Source organism: Labrus bergylta, chromosome 15 (genome assembly GCF_963930695.1).
Source record: "Labrus bergylta chromosome 15, fLabBer1.1, whole genome shotgun sequence".
Taxonomy (NCBI): Eukaryota; Metazoa; Chordata; class Actinopteri; order Labriformes; family Labridae; genus Labrus; species Labrus bergylta.
The window spans coordinates 20,629,013-20,649,497 of NC_089209.1; the positions used below are offsets into that span (position 1 = coordinate 20,629,013).

The 20,485-nt window shown below is 41.4% G+C and overlaps 1 protein-coding gene across 13 annotated transcripts in view; it reads left to right on the forward strand.

Annotated features, from left to right (window-relative positions):
- Nucleotides 1–1,769: 1,769 nt before the first annotated feature.
- nrxn3b (neurexin 3b) overlaps nucleotides 1,770–20,485 on the forward strand; it is a 312,178-nt gene continuing 293,462 nt past the window's right edge. For 7 of the 13 annotated variants that reach the window (XM_065963424.1, XM_065963429.1, XM_065963427.1 and 4 more), the window contains exons 1-4: nucleotides 1,778–2,023; nucleotides 5,754–6,864; nucleotides 11,840–11,857; nucleotides 12,231–12,257. In XM_065963424.1, the coding sequence (XP_065819496.1) occupies nucleotides 6,168–6,864; nucleotides 11,840–11,857; nucleotides 12,231–12,257 (742 nt within the window). In that variant the 5' untranslated portion in view covers nucleotides 1,778–2,023; nucleotides 5,754–6,167. Of the gene's footprint in view, nucleotides 2,024–5,753; nucleotides 6,865–11,839; nucleotides 11,858–12,230; nucleotides 12,258–20,485 lie in introns of all 13 variants that reach the window. The other 6 variants (XM_065963432.1, XM_065963433.1, XM_065963434.1 and 3 more) reach the window with 3 other exon arrangements.

Genomic DNA, 20,485 nt, shown 5'->3' on the forward strand with positions numbered 1-20,485 from the left:
TCAGCTCTCAACGATCTGTGCATGTCTAAAGTCTACATAGAACAAAGGAAGGTCATTCATGCTTTTCTTCTCATCTCCCTGAAGCACTGCCTCACAGTCAAAAGTCACTCTCATGCCTCCAGCTATTTTGCAATGCATCAACTCAGATTTGAATGGATGCCAAAGAATAGAGTCACTGTATCTCCTGATATATAGCACCTCACCAGTACTTGCAAGTACTTATCATGTTTTATCTATCTGATGCCCAGATATGTTAAGACCTCTTGGGTCTGACCTTGTGGCCCTTGTGTCAGAGATCAGGTCAAACCCCTCAGGCAGAACCTCACCGACTGACCCTCAGTACAGACTCAAGACTGGAAGTCCCTGTACACATCTCAACAAAACCTGCCTGCGCAACCTAGATGTGCTAAATTTAGCTTTGATGCAGTTGTTTTTATCCTGACAATTTTCTAGTCAGTGCTGTTTTATGCTGGCTAATATCTTATTGCATTTTACAAATCTATTTGTTCCCTTGTTCATTCTCTCTTGTCACTTTAATCTTCTCATTATGCATTTCATTAGGGTTATTCTTGTCTTGTATTTTCTTCTTGTAGCACTTTGTAAACACTGTTTTTAGATTAATTATGTAACAGCAAGAGCAGTCATCATCACTTGCAGCGCATTGCTGCCTGCAGAAGAAGACACAGGATAAAAATAATGCAATATGATGCTCAATGGTGTACAATAAGAAGGAAGTAAAGACCTTTAACATTTTGCACATTATTGCAAAAAACAACAACAATGGACAGTAAAGAGAAGTGTAAAATAACAAACGTGGGTTCTACATCTTTCGCTGTATTAACTACATCCAGAGTCTGTTTTTTTTTTCTCAGTTAGCTTCTTTAATTTACCAACACAGCAGATATGTCAGATTTGATAGAAGGCATATAGAAAACCTGCACTAGAAAGGATAGCCAATAATACAATCATGGTAATTGCTACTACCTGCAGCATTAGAAGTGGTATTGAAAAAGTGGAATATGTTTGCCTACTCCCCCTCAGCCTGTCATTGTTTGTATGAAACACAAACATAAAATAGCTCATAATGATAAATGCACCAAAGCATTTTAAAGTGCAGGGATATTTTATGTGAGAAATGAGCACTGCCAATCCCCAGTTGTCTGCTCCTTTCTGCATAATCTCCCTTGGCCTCTTCCACGCCTCATGGGTGCTCAGCACTATGGACAGTTACCCAGCATCCCGGTTGCTGTCCGGGGTGCTGATACATGGACAGAGCTTTAAAGCGTCGCATATTGCACAAGCAGTATAAATACTAGGTTGCTGTCCAAGGAGCTGAACTCCTGATGCAGGATGCTGAACGTTTACAATAAAACAAGACAATGCATATCATTTGAGTCATTGGGGGGCGGCTGGTTACTTAATGAGCAAAGCTTTTTAAACCTGGTTACCCCTAAATTGCAGATCTAGCCACGCAGCAGACAAACTAAAACACAAATATCTTAGGACAGGCATATTTATGGTTATTTAGCTTGAAAATGAATTGTATAGTCACTGTCATACAATGTGCACTATGCGTTCTGTGTCCTGATATTTCTCTAATTCCATAGCACAAGCTGTAAACTACCTATGAAACATCTCCAAGCGTTTTCATTGTTAACTGGGTAATTTCTTGATTTCGTTTCCAATTTAAATTTCCCCTCCCTTGCTGTGCAGAGTAATACTGTGTAGAAGGCGGGTCAGCGCGTCAGTGTGGGAGAAATCCAAGGGCCCATCATCAGTTGCGCTGAGTGAGCCGAGCTGAGAGATGCGCGTTCACTGAGCCGAGGAGAGGAGGACCGCTGCGTTTCCTCCACCGCGCCTCACTTATAATAACCTCCTCATCACCAGCATGAGCATCTCACCACCCCGGGCTGACAATAAGTAAAGATACTACGCTTTCTGGATGGATTTTTGCTCTGGATTATTCTAATTTATATTTGTACACAGGCTTTACCCGTCCGGATTCGTCTCTCTGCACGGAAAGGTAAGAGCACATTTAAACTGGGTTATTCATTTAATTAACACGTCCCTCGTGCAAAAAGCGGTTTTGTGGAGGTATTTATACTTCAGGAATCTGAAATTGTCTGCACGAGTCTCTTTCCTGATAATTTAACGTGGAATTGGTGACTTTGGTCAGAGGAGGGGATTTAAGCGCAATGGGATGGTTTGGATGATGAGTTTGAAAGCTCTCGCCCGCAATTTAACCACAGAATTGCGGGCGATTCGAGTATCCACCACGTCTCAAGAGACCGCGTTTATTTGTCAGTGTAGAAGCTGTGACAAATATATTTGCGGTGACTGAGTAAAGGGCGATGAGAGGGAAAGTTTCAGCCCACCGAATCGCAGTGTCACGGAATGGATAGCTCCGTTTATTATGTTTTATTCACATCAGCCGAAACTGCCAGAACTTCTTACGACTTGTACATGATTTCCCACAAATACAAACCCCGACTCATGGTTCAAATTTCGCTTCGTAATTTTCAAAGCAAAGGGCTCGTAAACCCTTGAGCAACAGTCAGACTGCCACCGTGCGAGGAGCAGGGGGAAAGCTGGAGCGCTGCTGGAAAATGTTGCTGCCCGCTGTTTAATTCATCGGAGCATGGACTGCTGCGACTCGGGTTTCCAGACGGCTTCACTATCAGTTGGACTCAAATATTCTAGCAACTGATCAGAATTAGCAGTGGGGTCGATAAAATGCAATGATTGTGGCTCTCATGTTGTGCGAGCGTGTCTGTGTGGGATGGAGAAATCCAATGAGGATTTAAATAGAGACTAAACATTTCATTTATATCGCGAACATTGTCATTATGTCCTATATCCTTATTAATGACAGTCACCTTTATTTAAAAAAAAAAAAATAGTCTAGATAATAATGATTGTACATAGAAGTAACTATTGTTTTCTTCAGATTGATTTTTATAGTCTATAGATAGCAGATAAAGTTAAATTATCCTACTATATTCTTGAATACAAACTTCTGAGTTTTGCACACATGTTCTTTGGGTGGCGGACAGAAAGAACAGGTTTTTCATGTCATATCAATCTAATAAAGGTCTGCGTTTGCCCTATTGTGTTCTAAATCTCTGAGGACAGACCAATAAATGAAGGAGCCCTCTGATTTGGTTTTGTTTGATCAGAAGATGGAGAGGTTGACACTGCGTCTAAAGGCATTTCCTCACAATTAGCCTAGTTCACTTTGTTTTTTGTTGGTGACCGCCTGGTATCTCCCTTAAGGCCCTCTGGTGGTCCCTGGACCTCACTTTGTCTAACCAGCGATAGACGAGCAGGTCCGGAAACACTCGCAGTGTAGCACCCTGTTGTCTGCTGTGACTGATGTGGGATTAAATCGTTCCTGTAGGCTACAGCTTGTGATGGACAGGGAGCACAGCGGGGGATGGAGGGGTCTCCAGTGTGTGATGGAGAGGTAGTCTATATTACAAAACATGTCAATAAATCTGCAGCTCCGAAGCTGGATGCATCAATGCATCATTTATCCACTGACGGTATCCCGCACGGGTCATCTCATATCCGTTTCCATTTAATAATTCAACGTGTATGTATCCCGGAAAATATGTGCTTATTCCTGCATACTTATATACTATCATGAACAAGAGCTAGTTAACATAACTGTGTAGGGTCCATGACGATGGCAAGGTAGGCCTACACACACTGTAATGTTTAGCATTTCCAAGTTTTATTAATTGAGAGAAAGCTAATTTTAAGCAAATTCGACATGTTTCTAACTTCTTCAAAAGCGGCCAAAATTAGTGTTTAAATTAACTTTCTTGCCCTTCAGTGTGAGGCTAAGGACATATTCAGAAGTTACGAGGCGTGTGGTTAGCTAAGTGTCAGTAATATGTTGTGTGAAACTTTACTATTTTAAAGATATGTCGACATTTGACAAGGGTTTCATGTGTTAGTATGTAAGTAATTGAACATGAACTATCTCTGAACATTATTTTAAAATGACAGGTGTTCGGGTTAAAGGCTAGTGACGTTAAAAAAAATCAACAAGAATTCCTTGAGCCATTATGTCTTTAGTTAACTGAGATAAGTGAGTTAACATGTTAGCATTGTTAGCATCCCCTGACATATCAATGGCTCACAGGGACACCTGATGCCTCAGTTAGGCAATACACACAAGAAGTTGTGTTAATTGAATAGAAGCCAGGGCCAATTTTAATAGGACTCTGGCATCTCAGGTTTCATTGCTGTATCGAGCTTGGCCTATTCAATAGACACACAGAGCACACAGCACAACTCTAGTTGTTAGTTGGATTGACACAGCTGTGTTCAGGGTTATTTTCACCACACAGAACCTTTTAACCTCTGTGCTGTCTCACCGAGTCACTTTTAAGGCAAAGACAATGATCCAGCTAGGCAACCCAGCGCTGTCAGAGAGACATACACATGCACACGCCTGCACAGGGACAAACATGCGTGCACACAGTGCATTAGCATAGGTATCGGTTACTTGAATTCAATAGCTCGCCTGCTGCAGCAAGATTAACTATTCAGGGCAGGTGGTTAAAGGCCCTATTGTGTTGCATGGTTCTGTGCTTCTGTCATGATCGGACAATGCATTTGTCTGGTGGGCAGCCCACTGCCAAAACAATCGCAAGGGCAAAGGGCTGGAAGAGTACACACACATATAAGGTTTCTCCATGTGAATCATTTCTAGCCCTGCTGAGCAAATTTAAACAGAACTCAATGAGTACAGGAGTAGCAAACAAGGGCTATTATTGCACTAGTTAATATTCCATTGCAGTGTCATCCAGGTTTCAGTGTTGTTAAAAGATTTGAATATGTATTCACTGGAAGAAAATGTTAATAACGGCAGGATTCGAATATGAAGTCCTTACATCCTTCTGAATAGCTGTTTATGATTGTAATCCCCCAAAGACATGCAAATGAGTAAGAGAGTGGCAGTGGATAATTAGTCATATTTATCAGGATCCCAGCAGGCCCCGGCAGATAGCATGGTAACGTTTGAGGCTTAACACATGTTGTGGCTCACCTCAATGGATTTTTACTCATCACACAATCAGCAAAAGCAGACTCTTACATATGTACGTTTTTTTTTGTCACAACCTTTTTTATTATGCAAACCACTATATGGAAATAAAATTGTTAAATTCAGGCATTAAAAACAAGATCGATTCTTTGAGTTGATCATCTTCAAATAAAATAGGCAATTGGGAGATATGGCACCCTAAGTAAATGCTCTTAAAACCTTTAATAGATGATAACAGTGTTATTTAGTTGGATTTAATGGCCACATGGAGGGTTAAATCTGCATTCAGTGGCACTCTCAATATCCTCTTTCAGCGTGATCTTAAATCATTGGCTCATGTACTGTATTCTCCATCTTTTAAAAAAAAACATTTGACCTGACCTTTCCACACTAATGTATGGTGATATAACTGCATAAACCTTATAAATACTGCCTAAAATTATCTCAGAGTTGAAATCAAGGCCTCTTTCACACAGTGTCAATTAAAATGACACAGCTTTCAGAACTGATGTACTTGTTGCAGAGTTTATTAATTGGATAGTTTTTGAATTGTTACATATAATGTACGCATTTATTTTTATCTCACAGGTTTATGGTTCAGTTATTAGTGGACAACAACACTGCAACTCCTGTGTAATCCAAATTGAATAGGAATACGTGAGTTCTTGCTTAATGTGATGTTTGTCCTTCTTCTTTTCAGTTCTGTCATAGTTGGAGATTTAACCATGGGGCAGGGAACTGGACCAACGATGAAGGTTATCCGCTTCAATCCAGGAAGTCGCCTCAAGGAAAAATCCAAAGATGCAGCTCTGAATCACTGACAAAACACAGAAAGGAGCACCTTCATATTTGCACTTTTATCAGCCCATTTTGTGTGGAAATTGGATATTTTCCATATTTCTCTGCATAGCCTTGGCTAAGGAGATTCAATTTTATCCACTATCAACATTAGATCTGCTTCACAAAAAAAAATGGATATTGCATTCTCCACTTGACTGTATAATTATCTATGTGGAATATAACATTCAGCCAATAAATTCAGACATCAGATGTAATTATCACTCTGAGGATTCCCCTTTCTTACCCTCCTCTGGTGCACCTGTTATTCTCTACAATGAATCCCAACAGCATACCTGGGCATTTCCTCTTGCTGCTTAGCACCATGCTGGGCCTGAGTGTAGGCCTGGAGTTTACTGGCTCTGAAGGTCAGTGGGCTCGCTACCTCCGCTGGGACGCCAGCTCCAGAAGTGACCTGACATTTCAGTTCAAGACTTCAGAATCCGAAGGCCTACTGCTCTACTTCGACGACGGCGGATATTGCGACTTTCTTCTTCTGTCTGTAACCAAGGGTAAGCTCCAGCTTCGCATCAGCATCGACTGCGCCGAGACCACCATCACCTCGGACAAAATTGTCAACGACAGCCGTTGGCACTTTGCAGCCATCAACAGGCACAATTTGAGGACTGGCTTGGCTGTGGATGGTCAGACAAAAACTGAGGAAGTGCGGCCCCAGCGGCGGTTCATGAAGATCGTTAGTGACCTCTTCCTTGGAGGACTCCCAGGGGACATTCGCACATCAGCCATCACCCTTCCCACTGTCCGTGAGCTGCCACCATTCAAGGGAATTATCACAGACCTCAGTTATGGAAGTAAGCTACCTACGCTCATCAATAGTCAGAAAGTGCGCTTGGAAATGATGGGCCTTTGCACAGAGAACCCCTGTGAGAATGGCGGGATCTGCTCGCTGGCAGATGGAGAAAGCTACTGCGACTGCTCCAGAACTGGATACGTAGGTCGATACTGCACTGAAGGTAAGACAGCGGCCCAAGAGCTTTCAGTATCAAACGCCCAATATTGATTAAAATCGTTTGTGAAAAAAACATGAGGGTATACCATACTAATTGATGTCTTTACAGTTGCTCTTCTGCTTCCAGGTACACTGTAAAAATTGTGATCCCCCTAGTATTTGCTTTTTGCATAATTTATATGTAATGTTTAAATTACCCCATGGTGAGTAGCTTATCTCCATTAAATCAGAATATTTCTTTCAATGTTGTTGCCTTACAGCTTCTTGTAGAAAGTCTTCATATTTCATGTGGGGGTTGAATTGGAGTTGATGTGCTCAGCGTTTCCTCTTCCTTCACAGTTATTACTTTTGATGAGGAAGCGGTGGATGCAGCATTAGCTGATATGACTAAAATTACAACACTCAGTTCTCTTTTCTCCGGTAAATGTATTCAGCTCCTGCAAGATGGTGCAGGGACCTGAAGGTACACACAGTGTTTGGATGAGAAACAACTTCATCTATTTTTCCTCTGCTTCTATGCCAAGGTCATCTGTTTTCTTCTGGGGGGAGTGTAATGAGATGCAGCACTTTGACAACTTTCTATCCTTTTCTATCTCCACACCTTTAGAGGTGTAGGCATACATACTAAGAACTTTTCAGCTAACACATATGTTTGCTATCAAACAGCCCTGAGACAGTGATATAATGCCAGAGTCACCTTTATAAATTGCTTCTGGTCCTTTCCTCCCTCTTAAGGAATTACTACAAAATGTTATTTGTCCTTGTATGCTGAACTATTTTTATTTTTTGGTATGGCTTCTGCTAGTTGATGGCATCCTAATGTTAAAACCTACACATTTCAAAGCAAACCACTTCGATGGCCTTGAGAATGAAGCTGATGCCAAGAACAACACAATTTCCTTCTTCTTTGATTCTGCATTTTCAATGTCATAAAGAAATTCAATAATCCAGAGAATACACAATTCACTCTAATCTCACACTCTTTTCTTCATGTGTATGGACTGTAAAAGATAACTGTGTGAATAGACCCATGTCAAATTTCCTCCACCGTTGACCCACTTCCTGCCTGTCTAAATCACTCTGACATGATTTAGGGATGACTTTATTTTGCTGAACACCAGGGGAATGCTCACGCTCTCTGAATGCTTTGTTTGCAAGCTATTTTAAAACCACGTCTAATACAGTTAAGACGTTATAGTTTGTCACCATAATAGCATGCATTTAGAATAAGCATTTGCAGATTTTTGTGCAGCGGTCTTGCTGTGTTCGGTTTCATAACATGTCCTATCGTTTGCTGCTCAAATGAAGCTGTTTGGAGCTTAAATCCCAAGCACTAGCCTGTGGCATTGCTGCGGATAGCACGCGATGTGCTGGTTGCAGAGCAGTCAAGCGGACGGACTGGACTTGCCCCCTTTTTTGCTTCAGCCTATTTGCTCATTGCCTCTGTCGAACAGTCTATGTAGAAGGAGGAGGAGGAGAACGAAGAGGTAGTCCATTTGTTTAAAAGCCTCCTGAGCTGGGTGGGGAACTCTGACATCCCTGTGTTAAAACAACCCAAATTTTAAGAGTGTGCTTGTGACCCAACCAAAAAGCTTTGATGTGGAAAGAGATGGTCATGGCTGAGCCCCAGGGCAGAGCAAGTGTGATGAGTGCATCCACCACAGGCCTCATGTTTCCCAATTTGTCCCAGGAGGTCAGCTGTAGGACAAGAACCAACCGCTGCTTACTGCAACTCTACGTCTGTCTTCCTCGCACAAACGCACACATCTTTTTGCACACCTATTCTCTAACTTCTCCCGTTTTCAGGCAATAAAAGCGCAAGGCATGAAGGGTAGCTCCCAGCTGACGTGACTGCTGCTCTTTCCTGCCTTCCCATTAACTGATGTGGCTGATTGTTGATTATGCCACTGAGACAGGAAGCCATAATTAGGAGGATAATGAGAACAGAGATGGCTAATTTGCCTGGAAAATGCCTGCACAAACACCACCGTCAATTAGATAGTCTATCGGAAAACTAGCAAAAGATTTTTTTTTTTAATTATAATGTCCACATGTCTACAAGTGTCATAGTACTTGTTGTTCAAGCGACCCTAAAGCGCCTGATGTTTCAGAGCCGTCAAACTTTGCCATTCGGTTGCAGTTAGAGGTGAACAACTGCTTAGCACACCTGTCTTTATCTGCATACTGTTGATTATGCTCTACATTAACGAGCAATGAAAGCAATCTGTCAAACCTGTGAATATTTATACGTAACATTATCAGGCTGCGCAGGCCGGGCCTGGCATCGACGCACTCAGACACATTTGCATTTAACAGGCCTGCACACAAACACACAGACAGACACATGGAGCAACGAGGCCCCGGAGCTGCTCGTTAAAATGGGCAGATGGCTGACTGACTGAGTGGACTGGGCCTCGGAAGCATTTTGCCAGCCGTATTCCTAATGGTAGCCTGCTAGCCCACTGGCCTAGAAGCGAAATATGAGAAGTGGGCAGAATTAACATGTGAGATGAGAAATGGGAGAAAAAAAATGCAACAGAGGAAAAGGGTAATGCCTTTCCATTGCGAAATAACTTCCCAATATTCCCACACTGTTTTCCCACTTTTGGTGTGCATTTTTCACAGCATGGGACGGCTGGGTTAACTTTGTGCTGAAACATCATCGTGTCACCACAGCGAGAAGCATGAGACTGTACTGTTGTTGTGTCTCCGAGCTCCTGTGGATTTTCCCCAACTGTTCAGCTCAGCTAGCAGCTTAGCACCGTAAACAGTTGGCCATAAAACACATGTTCAGTCCCTCCTCCATGTGGATGTATCAGTGACTAACTGTGTCAGGGCAATGAGCTGAAATTAGACACCTCTCACTACTCACTCTTCACACGAGTCAACTTTGGCAGGCTGTTCTGCTGTCGTGTGCGGGGCATATAACTCTTTACTTCCTTCTGTTGAATCATCTTAAGATCAGCATGACTCTGCTCCTGTTATTAGCTGTGCAAATAGCAGTATCTTTTATGGTAATGATCTGGATACTGTCCCTTGTTCAGTTCAATTAAATTAATGGGGGTGACATTAAGTCCCTTGAATACCTCTGAGTTTTGCAGTTACTATGTGATATGCATAAGGTCAAGATTATTAAGCATTACACTGGATTGGTGAATGAATATATAAAACAATTTCCCTTTTCCTCTGTTGCATACAAACGTTATGCATTTGAATTTAAGGAGTTTACAGCTTTGCCTATATAATATACACTGCTTTGATGGAAGGCTAGTAATTGAAGGCTGGGGCAAGCAAACTGTTAAGCAAGTGCTAAAATGGTGCCTTCAGGCTTAGCTTTGGGGATTAATAAACAGACATGGAAAAAAATGACAGTTACAATAATCTTACTATAAAAACTAGGTCATGGGGAAAAAAAAGAAAAAAATGGTGCAGGGGACGCGCCTGTTTCCAGTGCAGAGGGCATTTGTGTCTAGTGCCCAAGCTGAAAATTATGTTTGGATTTGAGTGGTGAAGCTGCTGGTAAAATAGAGCAGAGGATTACACTCGGACCACATGTCCTTCGCAGCACATTGGCTTGTTCCGGGTGCTGTCGTATCAAGAGAAAGGGTTTTATCTACATGGGAAACTGAGCGTTTAACACGCACACCGAGTATATGCACGCTTATTGAGCGCAAGTGTAAAAAAAAAATATGTGTGCCCGCCCAATCAAGGGTCTTTAAGTCCCATGCAGTTCTTGAGAGCTGGAGCTGTCCATCAGCTGGCCAGTACCCCCCCCCCCGCCCTTGCCCTTCCCTTTCCTCTTCCAATGTCACCCTTCTTGTGCGGGAAGAGAAGTAGCAGCCATTTTACTCCCTAAAAAAAGGGGGGGGGAAAAACATTCACCTTACCTTCACCAGCTCCTTCTACAGAATTTTTTCCCTCTGCGCCTCCTCTCAAATGATATTTATGTCCTCGGCTGAGTTTGTGAAATTATACAAGGACTTAATGCTGCCAGAGAGGAAAATAAAGCATGAAAATCCTCGGCTATATCCAGTGGTGGGAAACAGGCCAAGCTTCTGTGCAGCCTGAGCAGAGATCAAGGCACAGTACTGAGTCAAATTTACATCAGATATTGTGTATTCGAGCCCACACTTCAAATGTCTAATGTGGTCCGTCTTAATTAAGATATGTTTAATTTCCTCTTGTCAGTCCTTGATGCTCTCGAGGGGCTTTGATTACAGGAATCTTTCAATATTAATTGAAGCTGTATGATGTTGCATAAAAGCTCAGCACCTATCCACAGATTTACTGAGACTGGATTCACCGAGGGATCTTTCATATGCCCTAAATCAGAGTGGCATTTTTTGAAACCCTGAAGGTGTCGTTCATGGGTGAGATCCTACTGAGAATTTGCAAGAGATGAAGCTTAAAGTCTGGCTTTTTTTTTTTTTTTTTTGCCACACTTTGAATTCCCACAGTGAGCATTCCCCTGAGAAACCACAAGGGGTGCATTGGATTTGGGTCAGTGTGCAGAAAATGTTGGGTGGGTGGTTAAAAGGGCAAAAAGGAAGGTGGAGGAGAAAGATCTGGGTCTAAGAAGGAGCATCAGGAAATCCACAAATCTCACAACACCATAAATCCTCATAGATTTATGCTTCTTTGAATGTGTGTGAGGCACTCTGTGTGATACAAGATGCAGAATATTATGTTATTGTCACGATATTCAGAAATGTGAAAGAGTTGTTTTCTTAAATGTGTAATGTCAATCTGATTCCAAAAAGCGGGACAGATGAAATGTTAAGTGTTTCTCTCCACAGGGATTTATACTGGTATTCTGATCAGGCATGTCAAGGGGCAGCTCTTTGCCCCTTACATGAAAGAAACAATGCTTAGAAGTGTGCTCTGTTTTGCATGATAGCTCCACATGCAAACTCAACTGAAGTGTGATGCTAATGCTGGACTTCTCTTTGCTTTTTTCCTTTTCTGTGACACCTCCACAGCAGTCCAGAGAACACCAGGTGAGTTTTAAGAAGGGCTACTGTCAGTTGTTAAAAACTACTCTGTTAACTTTAAAAAAGCAGACTGTATTAAGTTGTAAAGTCAAGCGAAAGATGAATCAGTAATCCTGTAGTGTGATTTAAAATGTATACTTATTGATTAAACAACCTGAAGAACTACTATATATTCGCAGTCTGTGTTGCTCTCTTTATTAGTCATCTGCCTGCTACTATAGAAAGCTTTTAAATGCATTTGGGAAAGCTTTGCTTTTAGTGTGTCAGCCATGTTTTGTTTCCATACAAAGCATGCGTATTAACAATACAACTATAGTATTGGTGTGCTGTTGTTTTCTTACATTTTCTCTCTGTCCATGTCTGGTTTTTTCTCTTCAAGGCCTCGCACACCTGAAGGCAGAGCAAGGTACTCTGTTCTTTGTCTTTCTAGAGTTCTGTTGTTTGTACTTGTTCGCCTGGCTTGGTTTTGAGGCGTGATGTTACGCTGCGTGCCTTCACTACCTGTCCGTGTGCATTTGTGTGTTGCAATGCTTCCAGTATATCTGCAGAGAAGTGGGAGGGTTTTTTTGTGTATGAGTGTGTGTGTGTGCTAAAAGGGAGGGAGGAGGGCTACATGGCGGCGTGGCATGTTTCTCATCTCACCTTCACCCCGCCCCCCTCTCTCTCTCTTGCACTCTCCCTCTCCATGGCTCTGTGTCTCCTCACCCTTGATTCACCCAGGTTTCTGTGTATTACATAATTGTATACTGTTCTCAGTTCCACAGCTAACATGCAGTGACACACTCCACTGTTCCTGCTCGACCTCTGCAGCGACAGCGTAGGGGAGGGGTTGGAGGGGGGAGGATGAAATCCAGGGAAGCAGGAGGGAGGATAAGAAAATCATTGGAATTAGGGAAGACAGCTTAGAGTAAGAGTACGGGGGAGAGGGGTACTGGAGATAGAGACGGGGGAAGAGGAAAATAAAAAGCAAACAGTGTCATGTTAGGTAAGGTATACATGAAAGACAGAGCCGAGTATTGCATCAAATTGCTTTCATATTTACAGCCAGTGCCTGGGAAAGTAGATTTGGAAAGATAGAAGGGTGTAAAGGTCGGGGTTGTGTATAGAGTTAAACCTCAACTATGCAGATAAAGGCTGCAGCTATTTACTAATGCAATTACATTTCATGTTGGCAACAAAAGGCATTATATTTTCCTCTGCAAACATGTTTTAGTTACCTGACCTCAGCTATTATTAAACTTTAGCCAATTTGCATTTCTGACTCACACCATACCTTGGTCACTAATTCATTGTGAAACTTAAAAACAGCAGTCAATCATTACTTTAAACAAAGCAACTGCAAATTTAGGTCGTTTGTTTTTGTGGCGTATTGCATGGCATTGTCAGCCCAATTCACAATTGCAGCATAGTCTAGAAACTGCAGGTAATTTAGAATTTTAAGGGTTGTCATCAATCAAGATGCCCATGTACGATACAACCAATGTGACATAGGGGCATGGGGCTTGATGAGTTGGCTATGAATGTTTGAGTATCAACGGTTTGGTAAAAGGAACAGTCATCCTTACAGCAGCATTCATTACAGTGAAATTTCTCACACCAAAAAACTTCAATGTTGCCTTCAAGACTTTCTTTTTCTTCCTCTAAAAAGTGAGGTCAACTTGACCTAGTGCAAAGAGGTCATACAACAAATTAAGTGTAGGAATGCAACTCACCATACAATTAAAAAAGAAGAAGAAAAGGTTCTTAATTTGGGAAGTGTCGGGAATGTGATGCTTGTTTGTGCCTCTCCCATTTCTTCACACCATTTGCATGATTGTCAATATTTTGCATGGAAGTGTCAGTTGTCAGTGTTCAGGCTTTCTGTAGACTAACTGTAGTTATCCCCACTTTTTGCTGTCTTTCTCTGGTGCTCTGCGCGGGATGACACTCTTCCCTCTTTTATCTCTACGGACCCTTTCTCCTCTCCAAAAACTGTAGGTAGAAACAAAGGTACAGCAATCCTTTTTTCCCTACTGTACTCTTATCTGCGCTGCAGGAGCTGTGTGTGCGTGTTTCCTTTGCCGTCGTTCGAGTGTGTGTTGAAATAGCGCTTGTGCTGCCACTGGTTAATCATTCATTATGTGTGTTCATTAAAAGTATGCACATGCTCATCTGTGGGTCTGAGAGAGACAGTGAGAATCTCGGGATGTGGCCGCTAGCGAGCGAGCGAGCGCCCACATTCACTGTTGCATGAAGGGTGAGTGATTGAACAGAGAGATGAGCGGAGATGGAGAAAGATACAGTGCCAGTTCTTGAGACTATGTGATTATCACTGTTTAAGATGAAATGATGAGCGTGATGAGAGTAAGCTGGGTAATGGATTATTCAGTGCAAACAGACAATATTAATAATTGAATGTTTATGTGAAGATGAGGCATACATGCCTTTGTGTTTACATCAAGAGTGTGTGTTTGTGTTTGTGTGTAAGGGCTTAATTGGACGTGACATCTCTCTGTGTGTTGGAAAGGACTTGATTAGTGAATGTGACCTGACATTTGGCTTCATCTGAATGAGGTCATAGTCGTGGCTTCTGTATATTGTATCCGTGCAGAGAATATCCTCATTATTCATTTAACAAAGCCATGTGATACACTGTGTACTTGTCTGTGTGGTCATATGTCTTATCTGTGTGTATGTGTGTGTCTTCTAAGGCTGTTAGCCGCATGGAGGAAAACAGTGAATTTGATAACTTGTGTTGATCGACATCAGTTTGATTGACTATAAAAGTGGCTTCAACAAGAAACTAGCTACAATGGTGCATGTGGTGCTAATGCCCGCTTATGATTATACATCTTTCAAAAATCTATTGATATTGAGTAAAGTAGGGTTGTGTGTTTTGTGATATTAGACTGAATTTAGATGATGGGTTTCCTGGTTTACCTTCAGGTGTTTTAGTACCGGTTGTTTAAATGCCTCGGTCTGAGCCTTTAATGCTGCAGCATTGGTTATCAATGAGTACACCATTAAACAAATGCAGCCAATTCCATAATTAATTAGAAAATCCATTCATCTCTTCTCCTCCAAAACACTTATCTACACTGAAATGATACTTACTAACTGCCACTAAAACCATGTCTTGCTAGAGAGTGTGTAATGTTAATCAAAGATATTAAATTCTGAGTGATTTAACATTTTATTGCTCTATTTTTTTAACGTAAAGTTAACATTATAATAGACAGCTAAGACACAAAAATAAAACAATTTCTTGTAGGGTTGTAACGATAACATAATTTTGAACTTGGTTAAGATACAAGTGAAAATCAAATGATATTGATACCTGTTTTGATACCATGCAACAAAAAAATAAGTCCTTGGTACCCAATATTAGGTAATTTTTTGTTTCTGCCAATAATTGCATGCAAACTCTTGCACACAGTTTGAATCGTAACATACTTTTCTATGTTGTCATCATTAATTTAATAGAGAATGTATCCTTAAAAAAGTGTTAACAAGTATCAATGTATCAAAAATGTTGTCAATATTAGTTTCATATATCCAGTAAAAACTAGTTTCATGTCACACAGTAGTAATTCTGACACTCTATAGCAGATAAAAGGCATGAGCAGAGGCCGCAAGCTGAGCTGCAGCAATATTAGTTTAGCTTGCTTTTAGTTGCTAAGCGTGCTTTTCATGATTGCTTCACTTTAGCCACGCCATGCACCAATGATAGCAACTAGACCATCCATTATATCTACACTGGTTTAACCTACGGCTGTTCAATAATCATGATAATAAAAACCTGTATATATTTTTTATCGTACGATCATCAAAGCGGAAGTTAATAACAAAACAGACTTGATCCTCAGATCTAGGTATCAGAATGGTACTTTGAAGTCAAAAGTGGTATCGGAAAATCTGTAGTGTTCAGGAATCAGAACGATTGGCTCCATATCAGACTCTGCTCTGTATCCCCATGTGGATGGGCTGAAACCAGAAACAGAGTTCCCTTACGCTTGCTTAACAACTGCAAATTAGGTAGCGAGAGCTTGAGCAGTGTGTAGTGAGGCGTCCTGCAGCGGTTCAGTTGTTTGCTCTGTTGCATAACAGATTAAGATGGACCCAGGTTGGATTCTTTCCTTGTCGTGTCTGGCGGGGTTTCCTCTGGGACTTAAGGTTTCCTGTCCAAGAACATGAAAGTCAGATGGACTGGGGTCATCCATGAGGAGACTCTTGAGACCCTGTCAGGAATGATTTTATTGAGAGAATGAAATAGTTGGTACTGACTAATATATCCCTTTACAATCATTCGAGATATAAATGGCGAAGATTCTTAAACACATAGCTAATCATGGCATATTGAGTATGAGGTTACATGAAGTTTTATTGAGGAATCTTAGGACTATGTTGAGTTAAACGCTCAGTATCTTACAGCAGGTCTCTTTGCTATTAGATTCTTGTCTCTGCAGTATGTACTGTAAATGGCACAGCGGTCAGAGGGCACAGTAAGTGGGACACTGGGGGACAACAGACTGGAGCATAGACCCTTGAGGACCGACCGGAGAGAGTGGAGGAGGGGGCTGAAAGCCACAAGACAAAGATGGAAGGAATAAGGATGAGAATGCTGCAGAAGAAGGGGCCAGGGGAGTGCGCCAGTGTGGCGAGGTCACATGTTTCCGATGAGCAATATGGAGCACCTTGTCATCTCTGGCTTTATGCCGCATGCAACCCCAGCCATCTATCCAGGAAGTTTTAGGCCTTTGATATCTGCAAAGGCCCAGATGTTGTTGGCTTAGAGATGTGACTATTTGTGATGCATAGCTTTGACGTTTGGAGGAAACTTTTTCTAAGCCATGGCAGTGGACCAGGAAGTGTGCTCCACTTAGCAGCATTGCTCTAGATAGCAACATGCTGCATTACACCTGCAGGTGTGTAAAGTTTGTTAAGCTCCACCAAGGCCAAACATTATCTCTTATTTTGGATTTCATGAGTTGAAAAGGAGTTTCAGCAGGATTTTGGATTACATTTTTCCTCACCTGGTTGCATATTGAACAATTCCATAATGCTAAATTTGACGGATGTAGTGAGCATAAGTACCAATCAAAGAGCCAATTTACGGCTGACACTGATGTGATCATACCTGGATGTGTCATGCAGATAATGAGATGTGATCACAGTTAATTGCCATGGTTATTATGTGTACTGGTTTACTTAATTATGTTGGGATTGGATAACTGTATTTACTGTAATACACTAACCGTGGAAGCAGTCGAATGCATCAGCTGTTGCATGAGCAGCTTCCAGATGTGATGTGCTAGAGCCAACGGGATTCCAGATGTTATGTGATGCTTCTGTATTTACACACTGAAATAACATATTGGGGCAAGATGCCCTGTTTCTTTTCTTGAAAACATAGTGCTTCCTTGATCTACAGTAAGTGTTTTCAAGGTTTGTATTTGCATATTCAAAATTAACTTAGAAACAACCTTTACTTTAACACAATTTACTATTAATACTACATTTATTTTTTCTAAATCTAACAACCACTTAAGTTAATCGATAGGACCTGCTAGTAAAGCTCTGATCCAGAGTGACGGCTTAGTACGTTTTCTGCTGACACGAGACAAAAAAGAAAAATCATGAAACACACTCTGACCACGCTGTCCAGATCATGATGGTCCATACTGCGCTCACTGACTCATGACATCATTATTTTCTCCCTCATGTCCAATCAATGATGTACTTTCAGTGGACACCTGGAGGGTGTTCATCAGTGTATGACTGTTCAGCCCAAGGTCAGAGATGGGGCTCAATGCTTCAGCCTGCAGCTTTTGCTGCCAGCATTACCTAATGGCTTTCCTCCGAGTACAGAATCATCTATTGTGTGCGTGACAAAAGCTCAATGTAGTGAGAATTTTGCTTGAATGCACACACACAATGGGGGAGAGACGAAATATTGGTTACACCTCACAATAATGCTATCCAGAGTTAATTTAAAACCGTGTTGACATGGTTTCATCAAAGTGTGAGCATTATGATTAAATGTACTACATAGTAATATATTGTACTTTACTGCAGGCCATAGGAGACAATTGCAGGATGTTTCCTGGAATTGCACTCACTCCCTGCACTTAAGATGATACAGTACTGCCAAAGTTGCTTTGGACAGAACTTGGCAATTGGGATGAGTCCACTTCAGAGAGCAGTAAGAGTGGGAGGGAGGGATGGAGTGAGGAGTTCTGCCCGAGTCTAATCCCCCTGCATGAAGGCTTAGGACTGAGAATTTACTCTCCTCTTCTGGAGTCACTCTCCCTAATTATCCCCTCAAAGTCCCGCTGCAAAGTTCACACAGACACGATTCTTGCTTTCCGCCTCTGTCACACCCTCTCTGTTTCTCTCCCTCCCTCTCTTGGTCTGCTATATATATATATTTTCTCTCTCTGCCTGTCACCCCTCCTTTAACTTTGACTCCATCTCTCTCAGTCTCCGTCCCTGCCTTTGTCTCACACTGTTCATCTCTGTCTGCTTCTGTATTCTAGTAAGCCTTTCTCACTTTCTCTCTCCGCCTCCTCTTTACTCTTCCTTCTGTTCCTCCAGTTCAAAGTACTGTGAGCATCATGAGTCTCTCATCACACCAAGGCTGAAGATGGGAGAGCTCTGCTGGTGCTTACTGCCCGTCCACTGATTCTGTCAGGCTTCAATGGGATTATTGTGCGGCTCTGTCCGTCGTCCCCAGTGCTTTCTAGTCAGTCCACTGGACTTTGCCAGAACTAAACCAGAGTTGTCCCAATTAATTTTTAGGAGTCTCCAGTGCTTGTCTGCATTTAAGTCAACAGTCCACACATATACTGTACTCTCAGCGAAAGCAAGGGGTCATAATTTATTTATCCCAAAAGATAAATAGTAGAAAAATAGTGTTTTACTACAAGACGGATTCTGCAGTGTTTTGTACGTTATTTTACAAAGTGAATACATGACTTGTGTTTGTGAATCACATATGATCCTTTTGTGCCACCTTATTTCAAATGCCGATCTTGGGAGCAAATGTGATTAAAGGCTGCGGAGAGTCAATGTGTGTTAGTGTCTTCAAATTGGCCTGTGGCATTCAGCAATGCTTTTACAGCCTGCAGTGACGCATGTTTTGACACAAGTCAACTGCAGCTTGTGTGTCATGCACTTTGGTGACTCATTTGCTGACTTGAGTTCTGTTGTTTGATTTGAAAGAACTTTTTCGAAAAGAACACAACATTTAACAGATATCGATTTTTGGTGATTCATCGTGTTCAGTGGTGCTTGTGTAATGAATGGGTTGACAGTTCTGTCTGAAGGGAATTTTATACATCAAAGTCTGTTTGCAGGCCTTTGGGAGTAACACACAAAAAAGTAATAAAAGTTAAATGCTCTAGAAGGAAGCTGAGCATATTTTGAAAAATGCCTCAAGTGACTTGGGTCAAATTGGGCTTTAAATGAACACTACAAGACTTAAAAGAAAAGAGAAATGAAGGTGAAATTGGAAAGAAGTTGCCTTAGCAGAACTCTGCTAATGATCTCTGACTCAGGCTAGCTAATCGAGGCTAGATTACCGTGATCTCTGATCAAACTATCAATGACAAAGTTGCACTATGGGTAGGAAGGACTGAAAAGGGAGATGCATACAATAAAAAGCACATGTGCATTCACCTCCTTGCATGTATGACGTGCTAACAAGCTGAGGGTCCTTCATTAATCGTTGTTCCACAGTAATATACGTTGCAAAACACACCACAGGATAGTTTGTAGTTCATAAACACATTTCAGGTTACAATTGCTGAGAAAACTCAAATCAGACAGACATACCGTATTTTGGCCTCCATGTTGGGTTTATGCAAACGTTTAAATCTATTCAGTAAGCTATGATAGAAAGGAAAGGTTGAGTTTCTGTCAGTTGTAAAGAATTAAGCTGCAGTTGGGAACACCTTTCAGACCTCTTCATGCATTTCAAACCTTTATTTATTATCGAAAGGAAATTGAGGTTTCCCTAATTTCCAATGCCGTTGAGATTACAAGCATATTAAAACCAGCAAAACAACAATAAACACGTATAACCAATTACAAAAAGAACTGAGATCAATTAAAACACTTACAATTTGAAACAAAATGGCTAGAAATCAAAAACTCTTCAAGAGAAGGTAGAACTTCAATCTTTAGTGTTTGCTGGAGGGCGTTCCATGAATTAATTGCATCAAACGAAAACGCAGATTTCCCGAGTTCAGTTAAAGCTCAAGGACTTTAACAAGCCAATCAGTAAAACTGGTCCTGTAGGTGCCCATATTCCCCTCTAAAAGGTCTGTGATGTAATGTGGAAGTTTTCCCATAAGGGCCTTGAAAATATATAGAAACCAATGCTTGTTGCGCCTCTCTTCAAGAGAAGGCCAACCGACCTTCTCATACAGGACACGATGATGAGTGCTGAATCTATCACCAGTTATCAATCTGAGGGAAGATTGATAGACTAAAGACAATGCAATTAAAAAAGTCTTAGGATAGGCAAATTTATTTTATATAGTCAAACTTAAATGCATTGTTGTTGGAAGGATTACATTCTAGCTTCTTCCCTCTAGAGACTTGATCCTGACCCTGCTGACCCATGATGTATGTTACAAAATGAAGCAGTTTGTC